General features: G+C 32.0%; 1 protein-coding gene across 1 annotated transcript in view; it reads right to left on the bottom strand.

Annotated features, from left to right (window-relative positions):
- Window positions 1-14270, bottom strand: part of LOC106460397 (myosin heavy chain, non-muscle-like) — a 187260-nt gene that overhangs the window by 49084 nt on the left and 123906 nt on the right. The window contains exons 9-17 of the mRNA XM_022387112.1: window positions 7476-7690; window positions 6575-6727; window positions 5130-5300; window positions 2757-2921; window positions 2292-2406; window positions 1956-2137; window positions 1548-1669; window positions 1126-1195; window positions 19-125 (exon numbers count right to left, since the gene is read on the bottom strand). Of these exons, the coding sequence (XP_022242820.1) occupies window positions 19-125; window positions 1126-1195; window positions 1548-1669; window positions 1956-2137; window positions 2292-2406; window positions 2757-2921; window positions 5130-5300; window positions 6575-6727; window positions 7476-7690 (1300 nt within the window). The remainder of the gene's footprint in view (window positions 1-18; window positions 126-1125; window positions 1196-1547; window positions 1670-1955; window positions 2138-2291; window positions 2407-2756; window positions 2922-5129; window positions 5301-6574; window positions 6728-7475; window positions 7691-14270) is intronic.

The raw sequence follows: 14270 nt of genomic DNA on the forward strand, positions 1-14270 counted from the left end.
TGAATGATCAAGTCAGAGATTTTCATGTCTCGCTCCTCCTCAAGATGTGCCAAAACCCCAGCCCTGAAAAATATTTTGCTCTGGCCAACCCTGTACAGGTTAGGATCAAGATCCAATGCTTGAATCTAAAAAAAGAAAAAAAGAAAGAGAGAGATAAGGTGTCAGGTTTTACGTATGTAGGCAGGATTATTTACAGTAGGTGTCTGTGACTTGTTGGTGATAAATTTCAACAATAAACAAACAGCACACACAGTTCACTTGTTTTAAAAGAATATATTGAAATAAGTCAAACTTATATACAAATGTGGGTTACCACAGTTGTATCCAGAACTTTAAATAATTGTCTCCTTTTCTCAAAAGTTCACACAGGCCTAGAATTTTCCACACACTACAAAAGATAATGATGTAATAATACTCAAGAAAAACTCAGAAGGTTCTAGTGACATGGCACAGTAATACAAAAAGTGCCAATTCACAGCAGTTGAACTACACAACATATGATTCGCACAGTTACATAAACAAACTTGCAATAAATTATCACTTCTAAGAATAACTAAATTTAACCCTCGTGCTATACTTGAATTAAAACAGTAGTGTATGTCTAGCATAAGGAAAGTTACCTTTTATGGAGGAAAATATATACAAATATGCTTTGTATTCTGCACCTAAATAAAAAAAAAGTAGCTTCTTCCTTGTATCAGATAATGTTTATTAATAAAATTGGAGAATAAATCTCATCTGAGTTAACAAGCAAAATAAGATAATAATGTCTACATAAAAAATGGGAGTGGGTAAATTTTATTCTATCTTATATGTTTTTTGCCAATTAACTATTGCATCATACATACACTTTGTTAATGTATTTTATTATATTATCTAGAAAGGTTTTTACTATAATACAAAATTTAAAGATCAAACACGACTTTCTTCTACATCATCAGTTAACAACTAAAGAATAGCTTTCTTATGATCATGTAAGTAGTAATGTTAAGAATATCTTAGGTCATCACTTCTTTTTTGAAGATTCAAGAAGTAAAAATCTTTAAAATCTGTAGCTTAAGTATTAATTTTTTTCTAATGATTCAAGAAGCAAATAGAGAAACTTTCATGCATTGCTTCACTCACCATTTTCTCACAAGCCAGCTTGCCATCCATGAAGCCTTTAGGAATAGCATTGGTTGTAAGAAGTTCATACCTGAATGTTATTAAACATAAAACATGTTGTTGTTTAATGAATCTACATATATATTTACATAAAGTTTCCTTAATAAATCTACATCACTTGAGCTAAACAAAATTTATAATTAACATTTAAGTCTTCTTGGAACTTTCTTTGAGGAACAATGGAAAATAATATAATTTTACATAATACATCAAATAAGGAAAAGTCACAAGGTACAGAGAAGTTTTTCAAATGTTCTTCTAACTGTAAAATTGGAAAATACTCAAATTAAAATATATAAAGTCAACAGAAACATTGTTATACTTTAAATGATTCAAAATAGAAAATCATTTAAAAAGTTAAGCACAAAGAAAGAGTTTTTCACCTCTGTCTAAACTCTTGGAAAGGAATCCTGTTAGGGAAACCTTGACGACAGATTCTAATCCCTTCTAGTACTCCATTACAACGTAACTGATCCAGCACCAGAACTGCATCAATTTTACCAGCCTGGAACAACATTCAAGACTTTGGTTTGATCAATTAAATGCTAAGATATTTCAAGATAACTATGGAAATTTTTAGAGAAACTATGTGAAAAAATATAATATTTAATCTCAAAATCTTCAATACAGCTTATCTTTAATAAAAAAAGTATTAAATATCATATATATAACAGCACTATGTAGAGAACATTAAAAAACATTTTTTTTTGTCAAAAACGTTTAATATTCAATTTCTCACAGCATACTGCTGTTTATTTGTCTAAAGCCAAAAAGAATAAACTGAAATTCACCCTCTTTTCAAGATTGGGTATAATGCACCTGACAAAATTAGGGTTGGTGTTTCGTAGTGTAACCATTAATTTAGCCAATTGGTCCTTATAAAGTTGGCTGACTGTCCTGAACATTCCTTTTCTAGTACGGGCACCAAAAACAGTGTCAGTCATGGTGGCTGCACCCATTCCCACAATCTCAGCTACAGACAAGAAAGAAAGCATGAGGTTTAAAAATCATATATTGAAAATAAACTTTCAAATTTCCTGTGAAAACACTTCTTAAGGAAACATGCAAACCATTTACAACTTAAAATCTGAAGGACAGGGATATTAACTGTTTCAGATATAATATACCATCTTTCCAAATCTGTACAATAAATGGATCTTGGGAACACTGTAGCAGTGACACCATGTTCTCATTCAATGGATCCATATTCTTCATCAGCCACTGGGTAGCAGAGTAGTCTACCTGTTTGTAACATGAAGATACACATTAGATACGTGTAACTAATAAAGTCGGGTTCTAGAACTAACATAAAAACATTTCTAGACATTTGTAGCCAAATCAGTAATTTCTATGACTCTATCTGAATGTAATATAAAGTCATTTCTACAAATGTATAGTTAAAAAATCACATTTTGAAACTTTCCTGATTCAAAACCTTCATGCAAAAAAAAATGCTATGTACAGTTTACAACATAAACATTTTGGCATATAGTCACAGGACAACCTGTAACTTGATTTTAATAGCAATGAGGAAGAATGCTAGCCTACGAATTCATATTTAAGGAATTATCATGAATATGAAACAGCTTTACCTTGCCAGCATAATGCATGATACTGAAATCAGTTGTTCCACGAAAACCTGATTTTACAAATTTGAGATGTGTGTTGTGGGAATTGAGTAATTTCTCTACATAGGTCTTGTCTGTGGCTTTAGGGAACCAGCATTCCTCATCAAGAAGGGCAAAAATTCCCATGGGCTACATCAATAAATAAAAAAAAAAAATCAAACCTAAAAGAATGCAATAATTAAAGCAATTACTGCTTGACTACAAAAAACGTCCTGTAGATGATGTACAGTATAAAACATCCTGTAGAAGATATATACATATAAGAAATCCAGGAGAAAATGTACATTATAAGACATCTTGGAGAAGATGTACAGTATGGATTTAAAATGTTTAAATCTTTGCCAGTACTACAAACGAAAACAAGTGCAATAATGATCTATCAATTGCTAATTAAAGCTAGCTTCTTGTGAATTTTGAAAATACACAGCATTTCAGATAAAATTACACAATATAATAAATAGAAAAAACTATCTAAATACACAAGAAAATCTTTATGCAGAGTTTGGGACTTACACTGACAGGATAGTGAAATATCTTATTCAAGCATGCAAAATAACTATTATATAACTGTGATACACAATGGTACCATATGTATGCTATCCCCTAAGTGAATGTTTCCAAACTTCTGATTTCTTTCAGTTTGGTTTGGACACAGAGAGTCACTCAATTAACTAACTTCTCATTACATTAGCTGTACATGAAATCAGATTCACTCTAATTAGTCATTAATCATACTTTTTGCAGGAAATATAGGTGTTATAGACTTAACTCATGGTGTCCTGAAATAAACAGTAAATTGTGAAAAGACATTGGTCTTCCTTAACTTTTCTGTTTGAGAAAGTGGTTCAGGTCCACATATTGTAAGCAGTCTGAATTTGTTTGTGCTATTGTATTTTGAGTTTAAAGTCAGGTTCTCTCCTGTTGAGCAGAGTTGTCCAGATTTGGGGCAGCTAGACATTTTGTTATAATTTTCAGATAGTTAGACTGTTAGTTAAATTTCAGCATTCTTGTCTTAGTTTAACTTTAACATTTAGGGGTTATATTTTAAATTTCTTATTTGTTTAGTTACAAGGAGCATGAAAGGGGCTCACACTGAACTGGAGAGAGAGAGAGACAGTTCCACAAACCCATCACAAACACTTTTGTTTTTTAGTGTGTTTGTCTTTGAGTATGTTTTGAAATAAAAATTGATATTGTTGTTTTGCATCTTGAGTGTGAACTTTTTCTTGCAGACAAACTCAGTCAGAGTTCAATGGGAAACAAACCCTCTGACACAATGTTTGTCAGACCTCTTGTTTAGCAGATCCTACCCATATACTTTGAGGGAAATATGTGTAATGAAATATGTTTTTATCCATATATGAAACTAAATACAATCCTAGTGTAGTTTTATTATTCACTGGAAAACATATATAGTTATATTTAGTTTAAATTCTGTAAAGGACCTGGCTGATCACAGTATGGGCTGGACAGCCTGATATGAGAAGAGTCACTTCCATTAATAATCTAAAGAAGACGAGGAAACTTCATCTTTAGCAAAGTTAATACTTGAAAAAATCAGTGGTGAATAAGTTAAAGCTAGTCAAGCAAATCTATATAATCTCTATAACCAATTAATACAGAAATAACCCTAACAGAGCATTCACACACACAAAACATTACCCTATAAAGACAAGTACCTTATGCATTATATAATACACAACACACAAACATTGTGTGACTGTACCTTTACCATGATACAGAAGTACATAGATAACCAGAAAATATGTCCAAACATTAACCACTGTAACTAAAATAAACTAGCTAATACTTCTAACTAGCTAGCACATATGAAAATAATAATTTTATGTATAAGTATCTGTTTGTTTGTAGCAAATCAGAAAGCTACACAATGGGTGCTGTGCCCACCAAGGGTATCAAAAGTCTACAGACTTACCACTGAGCCACTTAGAGGCGTATAAGTGTCAATGAAAATATTTTATCAATGAATCTTTAAAATATCTGAAATTGTAAAAAAGAAGAAACAGAATGACTACACACTAAATTTCCTCTTTAAATATTTTGAGGATTGTAACAGAATTTCTTTTAATAAAACATTTTTAACCTGCTGAAACAAAGTACTTTTCCAGTACAAAAAAAATAGCCTAAACTTATTTGAATTTATAGATATATTGAAACAGCCTTCAAAATTTTATACTACTTAATATCCAATAGTGTAAATAACATTTCCAATTATCCAAAATATTTAAAACACAACACTTCAACTAACACATTAATAAGGAAAATAACCATCATCAAGAAGAAAAATATAGTTTCTTCAATCAGCTGTTAAATTACCTTTTCAATTAGATCTATTGTAGGTTGCAGATCTAGTCCAAAGTCGATAAACTTCCATTCAATTCCTTCTCGTTGATATTCTTCCTGCTCCAAGATGAACATGGTGTGGTTGAAGAGTTGCTGTAGCTTCTCATTGGTGTAGTTTATACACAATTGTTCAAAGGAATTAATCTGTGAATGAAGCCAGAGATAGACCAAGTGTATCTAATAGAGTAATTCAAATCTTGTTCTTTGATAACTAAGAGCCAAACAGAATCATGAAGTGCTACCTGTATATTTGAGTGTAACAGTAACAGAACATATCATACAGTAGTGTCTTACATACTCCACACAATAGCGTTTCACCTAATGCTGTCTTTGATTAAAAAAATCATACCATATTACAGAATCGTCGACTGAATTTTCGTATCTAACATTGTGATATAACAACACATACCCTGCTGTAGCGTCTCCTAGGATATCCATAAACTATTGTTTCACATGAAAAACCAAAATCACGTGCTTAAATACCTTTATATTTTTTGTGACATACAAGAAACAGACATAACTCGAACATCAGCGTACAATGGTGTCCTAAGTTATCGTATCTTCGTCTCTGATACTAAAATATAAGCATGCAATCATGTTCTAAAATATCCATATACAACTTCTGAACATAGCAATACAGTAGTAGTAGTTTCCTGAAGAAATAGGCCTAAACAAACAATAGTGTATCCACATCTTGTCCATCTTGTGTATCAAAATCTAAGAGTACTGCAACAATTTAAAGTATTCATGTCATATGGTCTGAGATTTTAAATGTCTGTCATATAGTAACCACCTCCTATTCTTTGACTCAGTAGAATCCAGAACGAGTGCCCTAAAATAATCACAGTTTGATCTTTAATATTCACAAACAAAAAAGTCTGAATCTGTCACAAGGTAACCACTGTTACATCCATCAAGTAGAGTTTAAATGCATTACTGTTGTTGTCATTGTCAAAGCCATAAGTAACTCTTACAATACTTAGAACTCTTTTATAATAAATATTAATATAATTAATGAGTTATAATCACGAATATCTTGATAGTAGTAGCAGCAGAAAGAAAATCAGTTTTAACAAAAAAAATATGATTTCTTTGCATATAACATCCTCAAAATGAAATAAATCTGTTTACCAATTGTCAGTTACTCTAAGGCCTAGAAATGTAATGTTAATTGCTTCTGCAAGTCTGTTTAACTTTTATCAACAGTAAAAACAACACTGTGAACAAATAAAATTGCTAAAAATAGTGAATATCATCATACATAGAAGCCTTAAAAGTTGTTTTACTTTGTAAATTTACGTGTAATATAAAAACCCCAAAACCTGTACAGTAGCTCTGCATTTGATGTACTTAAAATCAATTTAGACAAAAAGAATTAAAAAATATTAAGTTTTTTTGAGTACACATTGATTTCTCACCTCAAAAATTTCAAATCCAGCAATGTCCAAAATTCCAATAAAGGATGCACCTTGTCTCTTGGTCCGGTCAAGTGATCGGTTTATTCTGTTGACCAACCATCGGAACATACGTTCATAACAAGCTTTCGCTATAGCTTCCACAGCAAATTCAACCTATGAAAACAGAGAATGAAATTTGGCATTTAAGAAGTATAGATAAAAATATCAACACCACTAAAATACTTATACTATAAAAGAAATCAGAAGTGCTCTCACAATGAAAAACATGTTTGATTTACTCAAATTGTTCTGGCTCATATAAGTTTTATGAAAATGCAAAAAATACATCAAACCTTTCTGCAGATTTAGAAAATGTTTCATTAAAATTTTGATACTGAAAATAATGCTTTTATCAAATAATTTATTTATTTAAATAAATTAAAAAACATTAAACATATTCAATTTTTATTGAAGAAGATCCTACATGCTTGCAATTAAATAAACTCATAAAGTGAACTAGCTTATCCACAACACATAATTATCTGAATCACTTTCATTATTATAAGCCTATAAACATTACAAATTATATCATTCTATACAATTCCAAACTACAAAATTAATACTTAATATACCATAGTAAGTACCACCATTCCTGAACCACAATTACAAAAGCAGTGTTTAATTAGCACTTACCAAATGAAAATAACCAAACTTTTTTCTTCCATATCTTGTCTTACATACTTATTAATTTTACTCTGAAATAGACTCAAACCTTTAAGATTATCTATTATCTAATAATTAACCTGTCAAATTAACTCTTTGGCTTGCAGACTGTTAAATAACTTGCCTGAGATTCAGCATTTTTAACTTTCTCTATTGTAATATTAACTAAGAGTTGACTATCTTCAAATTTTCCAATTACCTGCTCTTTTGTCTGTGCCTTGGTCACATAGTCTCGTCCAACCTTCAGTCGAGGCTTCAGGAAAGCTTTGGTCATCTCTGTAACATTGAGACCAAGTAAATGGCTGACTTTCTGTGCAACAGTATTATCAGGTAATGTTGCTTGGTCTGAGTTTCTCTCTTGTTTGAACTTCATGTTCCCAAACAGCATAACAGCAGAAATCACACGAAAAATGGCTATATGGAAAAGTTGAAGGTTACTCAATACCCACCAAAAATATATATATATCAGATTACACAACATTTATGTTAGGTTTAACGTATAATACAAGAGAACTTGAGGAAAAGTATTATGTTACCTTTGATGATAAACTGAAACTACTATTCTCTTACAGAGGTACATTTTACCATATAAATATCATAGTTTGTATATTAGTTTTATTTATCTGTTTTTATGTGCAACATGCACACATATATATATACAGGTTTAAGTAAAATAAATTACATAGGCAAGCACTCACTGCACTTTTCATTTTTTGGTGTATTTATAAGTGAGACCTTATTGAAAGTCCACATATACCCTAGACCTAAGGCTAGTGGAAGGTCACATTTATGAATGAAAACCACAAACACTGGCAGAATAACAAACTTTCACTTTTTAAGAATTTCTTAACACTGTTTCCAACTTTAGCTTATGTTCTAAAGTATACCAGTTAGAATGTATGAATCTGTGATGGCAAGCAACTTGAATACTTCCACTAATTTGATTGCTAGGACTGTTATCTTAGTTACTCAGCTGTACAGTAACTTTTGGCTACTCCTACACTTCCCTATAACCAGTTAATTTTATATATATTGTAAACTGTGGTGTCTGTCTGAGCTTGTGTCTGTCTCCCATTTATGGCAGCTGCTTCCCGAACTGCATCTGTAAAGCTGTGCACACAGGCAAAACTCAACATTCACTTTTGAAATGATAGGAGAACAGGCATGAATAATATTGATTAATTGGATAGTGAGAGATATGATGTTACTTAAAACTGCGATCCTTTGTTCTTTTGTAAGCAGAATAATGCCAATCTCATCCCTTTTTTAAAGAAATCTTTAGCATTTATCTTTTCTGTAGATTTACAATGTAGTTTACCTTTGGAAGATTAATTTGGAATACAAAATAAAACGTTTAAGTTATAAGTTAGAAAACATCAATAAAGGCTTTCTTAAATTGTATGCCATACAGAGCAGTCATTTTGACAATTGTTTATGTGAAATTACTGCTCATTTTATGTTACAAATTGCTGTTTTCGAAAATTCATGTGGCATTAATACTTGGTTTTTTTTCGACTATTTATGTGGCATTACTGCCTTTTTTAAAAATAAATCATGTGGTATTACTGCTTGGTTTTTTCAACTATTTATGTAGCATTACTGCTTGTTTTTTTACTATTTATATGGCATTACTGCTTATTTATTATTTATTTATGTTACAAATTGCTGTTTTCGAAAATTCATGTGGCATTAATACTTGTTTTTTTTCGACTATTTATGTGGCATTACTGCCTTTTTTAAAAATAAATCATGTGGTATTACTGCTTGTTCTTTTACTATTTATATGGCATTACTGCTTATATGGTACTACTGCTTGGTTTTCTATTTATGTGGCATTACTACTTGTTCTTTTACTATTTATGTGGCATTACTGCTTTTTTCTTTTACAAATCATGTGGTATTACTGCTTGGTTTTTTGATAATTTATTTGGAATTACTGCTCGTTTTTTTCACAATTTATGTAATATTAATGCTTGGATTTTCAACAATCAATTCTGTGTTTGTAGGAATATATCAACAAGATAAAAATCATTTACACAGTATTATTCTAGTGTAATGAGATTTAGATGATATGTTGATAAAAATAAATTAGCATGCACGAAGAGACTAGTTATACATATTTCCAATCTTGCCAAGTAATTTGAATGATATCAAATTTTGGTTGTATATATGTTTTTTGTATATATTTTCCTTTCTTCTAGAGACTATTTATTTTATTATCATATAATTGATAATTTCAGCTTTGTTCACTCTCTTTACATTCAGAAACAGGCCGAGAATGATCCAATGGTCAGCATGAGAGACTATCGATTTTTACGGGTTAATTATTTGCATCCCATTATTGACAAACAAAAGGCCGCCCCTATCTTTTGGGTCAATGGTGCATTACAAGGGTAATGGTCAAATCTCACTACTCGCCCTGTCAAAAGTAGCCCAAGAGTTGGTGGTGGTGCTGTTGACCAGCTGTCTTCCCTCAAGTTTAGAATTAAGGATGGTTAGTGTATACAGGTTTGCATGGGGATCAGAAAGAAATAAACAAAAAACTGAAGAATGTGACACTTGTTGCTCACACTCTTCATTGCCCAACATATAACCTTGTAATGAATTTTTTTAACTTCCACCTTTCAGAATGATATTAATAAACTACATTTTGTTACCTGTAATTCCTCAATTATTAGTATTAGCAGAAATACCCACTTTCTGGGCAGCTATAACTGCCAACTCCTGCAGAAGACTATTGGGCCTTGGGCCTTTTCTGGAATTGTCTGACAGTTCTACAACAATACTTGACATTCAATAATGTTCACCATCCATGAGAAAAAGGATTTTATTGAAATCTTGGTTTAAAAATGAGCTATCATCACAGCATTACATCACAGAGTAGACACATTTATCAATGAAAGTGCCTTGCTTTTCTGTTGCAACACTCATGACATTTTCACCAAAGAAAAACAAATAATCTTTTTACAGTTTTTTATTGTTTTATATTTGAAACTTACTCATTTTTATTGGTTAAATCTGAAACATATCATTTTTATGGAAGTTTTAACTGTTTTATTTATTGCTCAGCTATAAAAATACTGCCTAGTTATAAAAATATTACTCAGTTATGATTGGTGATGATCAGTGTGGTAGTTTCCAAGATCCAAGTTTTGAACGTATACATCGCAAGCTCCATTATAATAAGATTTTTCTTAAAAACAAATCAGCAAACATATTACGCAACCACAGACAAATTCCATACAAAAACAAGAAAAAGCTTAGAATCTGTTCCTCATAAGATCTGTGATTATAAAGATCAATAGATGTACTAGACTTCTGATTTTATCCTAATTTTCAGTGGAGTGTTCCAGAATTTGCACTATTATGTTAAATTAGCTGCAACCCACTACACTTTTGGGGTGTTTTCATGCCCTTTGTTTGAATTTCCACGCATGCCATTTAAGCTACCCTTTCAAGCAGGCATTATTATGTGTTAGATCAATAAATCCTGGTCTATTTGAAAGAATTTTACACAGTCAGACAAACAAGCTCAGATACACATAACTTTATTTAATAAAACTACAAATAAAGTATAAAACAAAGTATAGTTAGGGTATTTATAATAGTGTATAGTGTATGAAACAGTTATGACACAGTTTTAGTGTCAAAACTTGCAAAAGTGAAGAATTAAACCCACAGTAAAGAAAAAAGTAAGTAAAAGGTGTTCATAGCAGTCAATGAAACAAACCAAAGCTAATTTATTGCAAAGTAGAGTAAATGTAAAGTTGAGTAACTAAAAGGTGTTTATATAAGTCTATGAAACAAACCAAAGCTAAGTTATTACAAAGTAGAGTAAATGTAAAGTTGAGTAACTAAAAGGTGTTTATATAAGTCTATGGAATAAACCAAAGCTAAGTTATTGCAAAGTAGAGTAAATGTAAAGTTGAGTAACTAAAAGGTATTTATATAAGTCTATGAAACAAACCAAAGCTAAGTTATTGCAAAGTAGAGTAAATGTAAAGTTGAGTAAGTAAAAGGTGTTCATAGCAGTCAATGAAACAAACCAAAGCTAAGTTATTGCAAGTAGAGTAAATGTAAAGTTGAGTAACTAAAAGGTGTTTATAGCAGTCAATGAAACAAACCAAAGCTAAGTTATTGCAAAGTAGAGTAAATATAAAGTTGTAATGAAGGCAAATTTAACTGATATGCAGAAATGTCTGAAAGTATTTACAAAATGATAAGGATATGGTTTTGAACGAACTGTGCATGCATATTTTAGACCTAAATAAATCGAGAAAACCCATAAAAATTGTATTTAGTGTGATGTTTATTTTCTTTTAGAAAATTACACACAGGTTTGTGTGAAATACTTTGCAAATAAAAAACTAAAGTAGAAATTGAAGCCAGTCATCGTGGATGACAATGACATTGTGCCATAGCATACTCGTTGCATTAAAAAATTTGACTAAACAAAAAACAGGTAAGGTGGCTCTGAATGGAAAAGCCAATATGCAATCTGGACTTCTCAGACAAAGACCTAACGATATGAGATTTAGTTTTTTTTTATAATTTTAGCATTTGATCGAGAAAATTATGAGAATAGTTCTGAATAGGCAAACATAAGTGTATTATTTATATAGATTCAATTAAGAAGAGTTTAAGTATAATCCAGAAACAACATAAAAGGCAGACATCTGGTTTCACAATAAAAACAGGTGACCAGTTTTATAGGAGACCGTACTTAGTCAAATTAGGATATTCAAAAACAGGTATTTTTCTCAGCAGGGTACTTCATTGCCCTATGCACCCTTTAATTTTAAAAAAAAGGTTGTTAGATGGTATATGTGTACTTATGGAGCAACCATATTCTAATGTGTGGTCACAGGTGGTGGTGTTATAACATGTAGTCAGGAACAGAGCTCAATGCATTGCTATGTACCTGTAGCAAAAATTTTTCAAAAGGGTAGACCAGTAATACCTAGTGACTAGATATACTCCTAGGACTAAGGCTCTTTAAATTCACATCAGAAATGACTGGCCAGGTCATAAAACCAGTCTATTCAATAGGAACCCAGAGGAGAATTGAAATACCCAGGCAGACCCAAGAATAGTGCAATGGGAACACAGAAGTGGTAAAAAAAAAGGATAAGAAATTGAGCAGTAAGGTGTTTCCCATTCTGGTTGAAGCTACAAGACATCATATGAATAATGGTCATCTCGTTTCTGATAACTCAAGTGCTACAGAAATATGTGCATGCATAAGAAGGTGGAAAAGGTACTTGCTGAGGGATCATTATCTACAAGATGACATCAATTATCTACTTCCAGAGGACATCACCCTCTCGTGGAGCACCAGCCTAGAGGGTGGAAATGCATCTAGGGCAAACACAGAGGTATATCTAAGCTGTGAAACACCTGACTGAAGGAAACCATACAAACACAAAGTCTTACACTATTAGTACAAACCAGTTTGGTTTGTTTAAATGATTCCATATCCCCAAACACCCCTGTAACTATAAAGTGATGCTAGCAGGATAGTGATACATGGATTACCACGTTCATTAAGAAGGTAACAAAGAAAAAAATCACTTGCTAGAGATTCCTTCTGACTTGAAAAATAACAACTGGTGGCAAATGGAATCCCAAATCTGAATAGATAGCAACATGATGAAAATAAACTTTTAAAAATGTATTCCACTTCACCCATATGCCTACAGAATGTCCTTTAAAGATTCCAAAGACCTTTTGGCATTAACAGCCTGAATATGTTGATCAACCAATGCTGATAATGTAGCAATGGGATCTTTCTACATTCTAGAGATAGAATGTATGAGTAAGGTCTCCAAAGTAGTAATAGAAGCCTCTATATTTCAAGAATCATTAGCATCAGAACTGGAATTGACTTTATAATTCATACCAAATTTGAACCACAACAAGGAAAGGCCTTCAGTATTTCAGTGGTTAGTCTACCTGGTTTAACCATAACTTATAATAAAAATATGGATCTTTTCTTTAACATATCAACCACATTTAAAGTATAAATATAAATGAGCTAGCACTAATTTTAGTCTTAAAGTTATTTTGGTATAAATAATTAAATGTCTCTATTTCATAATTATATTAAAACTAGTTTTGCAGTATGCAAATGTCAGATATAAAAGACTGTTTAGTGTTGGTAGTATTATTAATTAATATATTTTGTGTTTATAATTCAGTGATGTCAAGACTATCAAATGATGTATTTGCAATCCATTTATGTTGAGGCTACGGAGATTTCTAGAAGACCTACGTGATATACATAACTGAGTGGTCACAAGTAAATAGACACCTAATTTTTCGTCATTTAACTGATTTATGCTAACTAATTTGTGTTCACAGAGCACTATATAAATGAAAATGGTCCACACAATAATTATCTTGTGTTACAACATGCCTAGAACTCAAGGTTCTCTCGAATTGTCAGATTTTGTTAGAGGAAGGATAGTTGGTCAAGCAGATGGTGGTATAAGTCAGCGGCAAATTTCGCAGAATTTGGGAATCCCGCTTTCGACAGTCAACAGAATCATCGTGTAGTTCAGGAAACACGGCAAGGAAACAACTGAGCAACATCCGGGTCGTCCTGGTCCATCGGAGAGGACAAAAAGGGCTGTCAAGAGGAGCATCGAAATGGATCCCAGATTAACGACTGCAGAAGTGGCCAAAGCTGGTGGGATGAGCCTGAAATCTGTTCAACGGATTCTCCACAGATTGGGTTATCGTTGCAGAGCAGCTAGACGGAAGCCCTTATTAAGACCTGCCAACATAGTCAGACGAAAGAAGTGGGCAAGTGATATGATGACCAATCTTCTGGACATTTGGAAGACCATATTGTTCTCAGACGAATCAAGATTCGCTCAATTTTTGGACAGTGGAAGGATATGAGTCTGGAGAATGCCTCACCAAGAGGTTTGGCTCAACAGATTGCAGCCAACTGTGAAGCATGGTGGTTTCAGCGGGATGGTTTGGGGAGCTG

This window comes from Limulus polyphemus, unplaced genomic scaffold (genome assembly GCF_000517525.1).
Source record: "Limulus polyphemus unplaced genomic scaffold, Limulus_polyphemus-2.1.2 Scaffold764, whole genome shotgun sequence".
In the NCBI taxonomy this organism is placed as follows: Eukaryota; Metazoa; Arthropoda; class Merostomata; order Xiphosura; family Limulidae; genus Limulus; species Limulus polyphemus.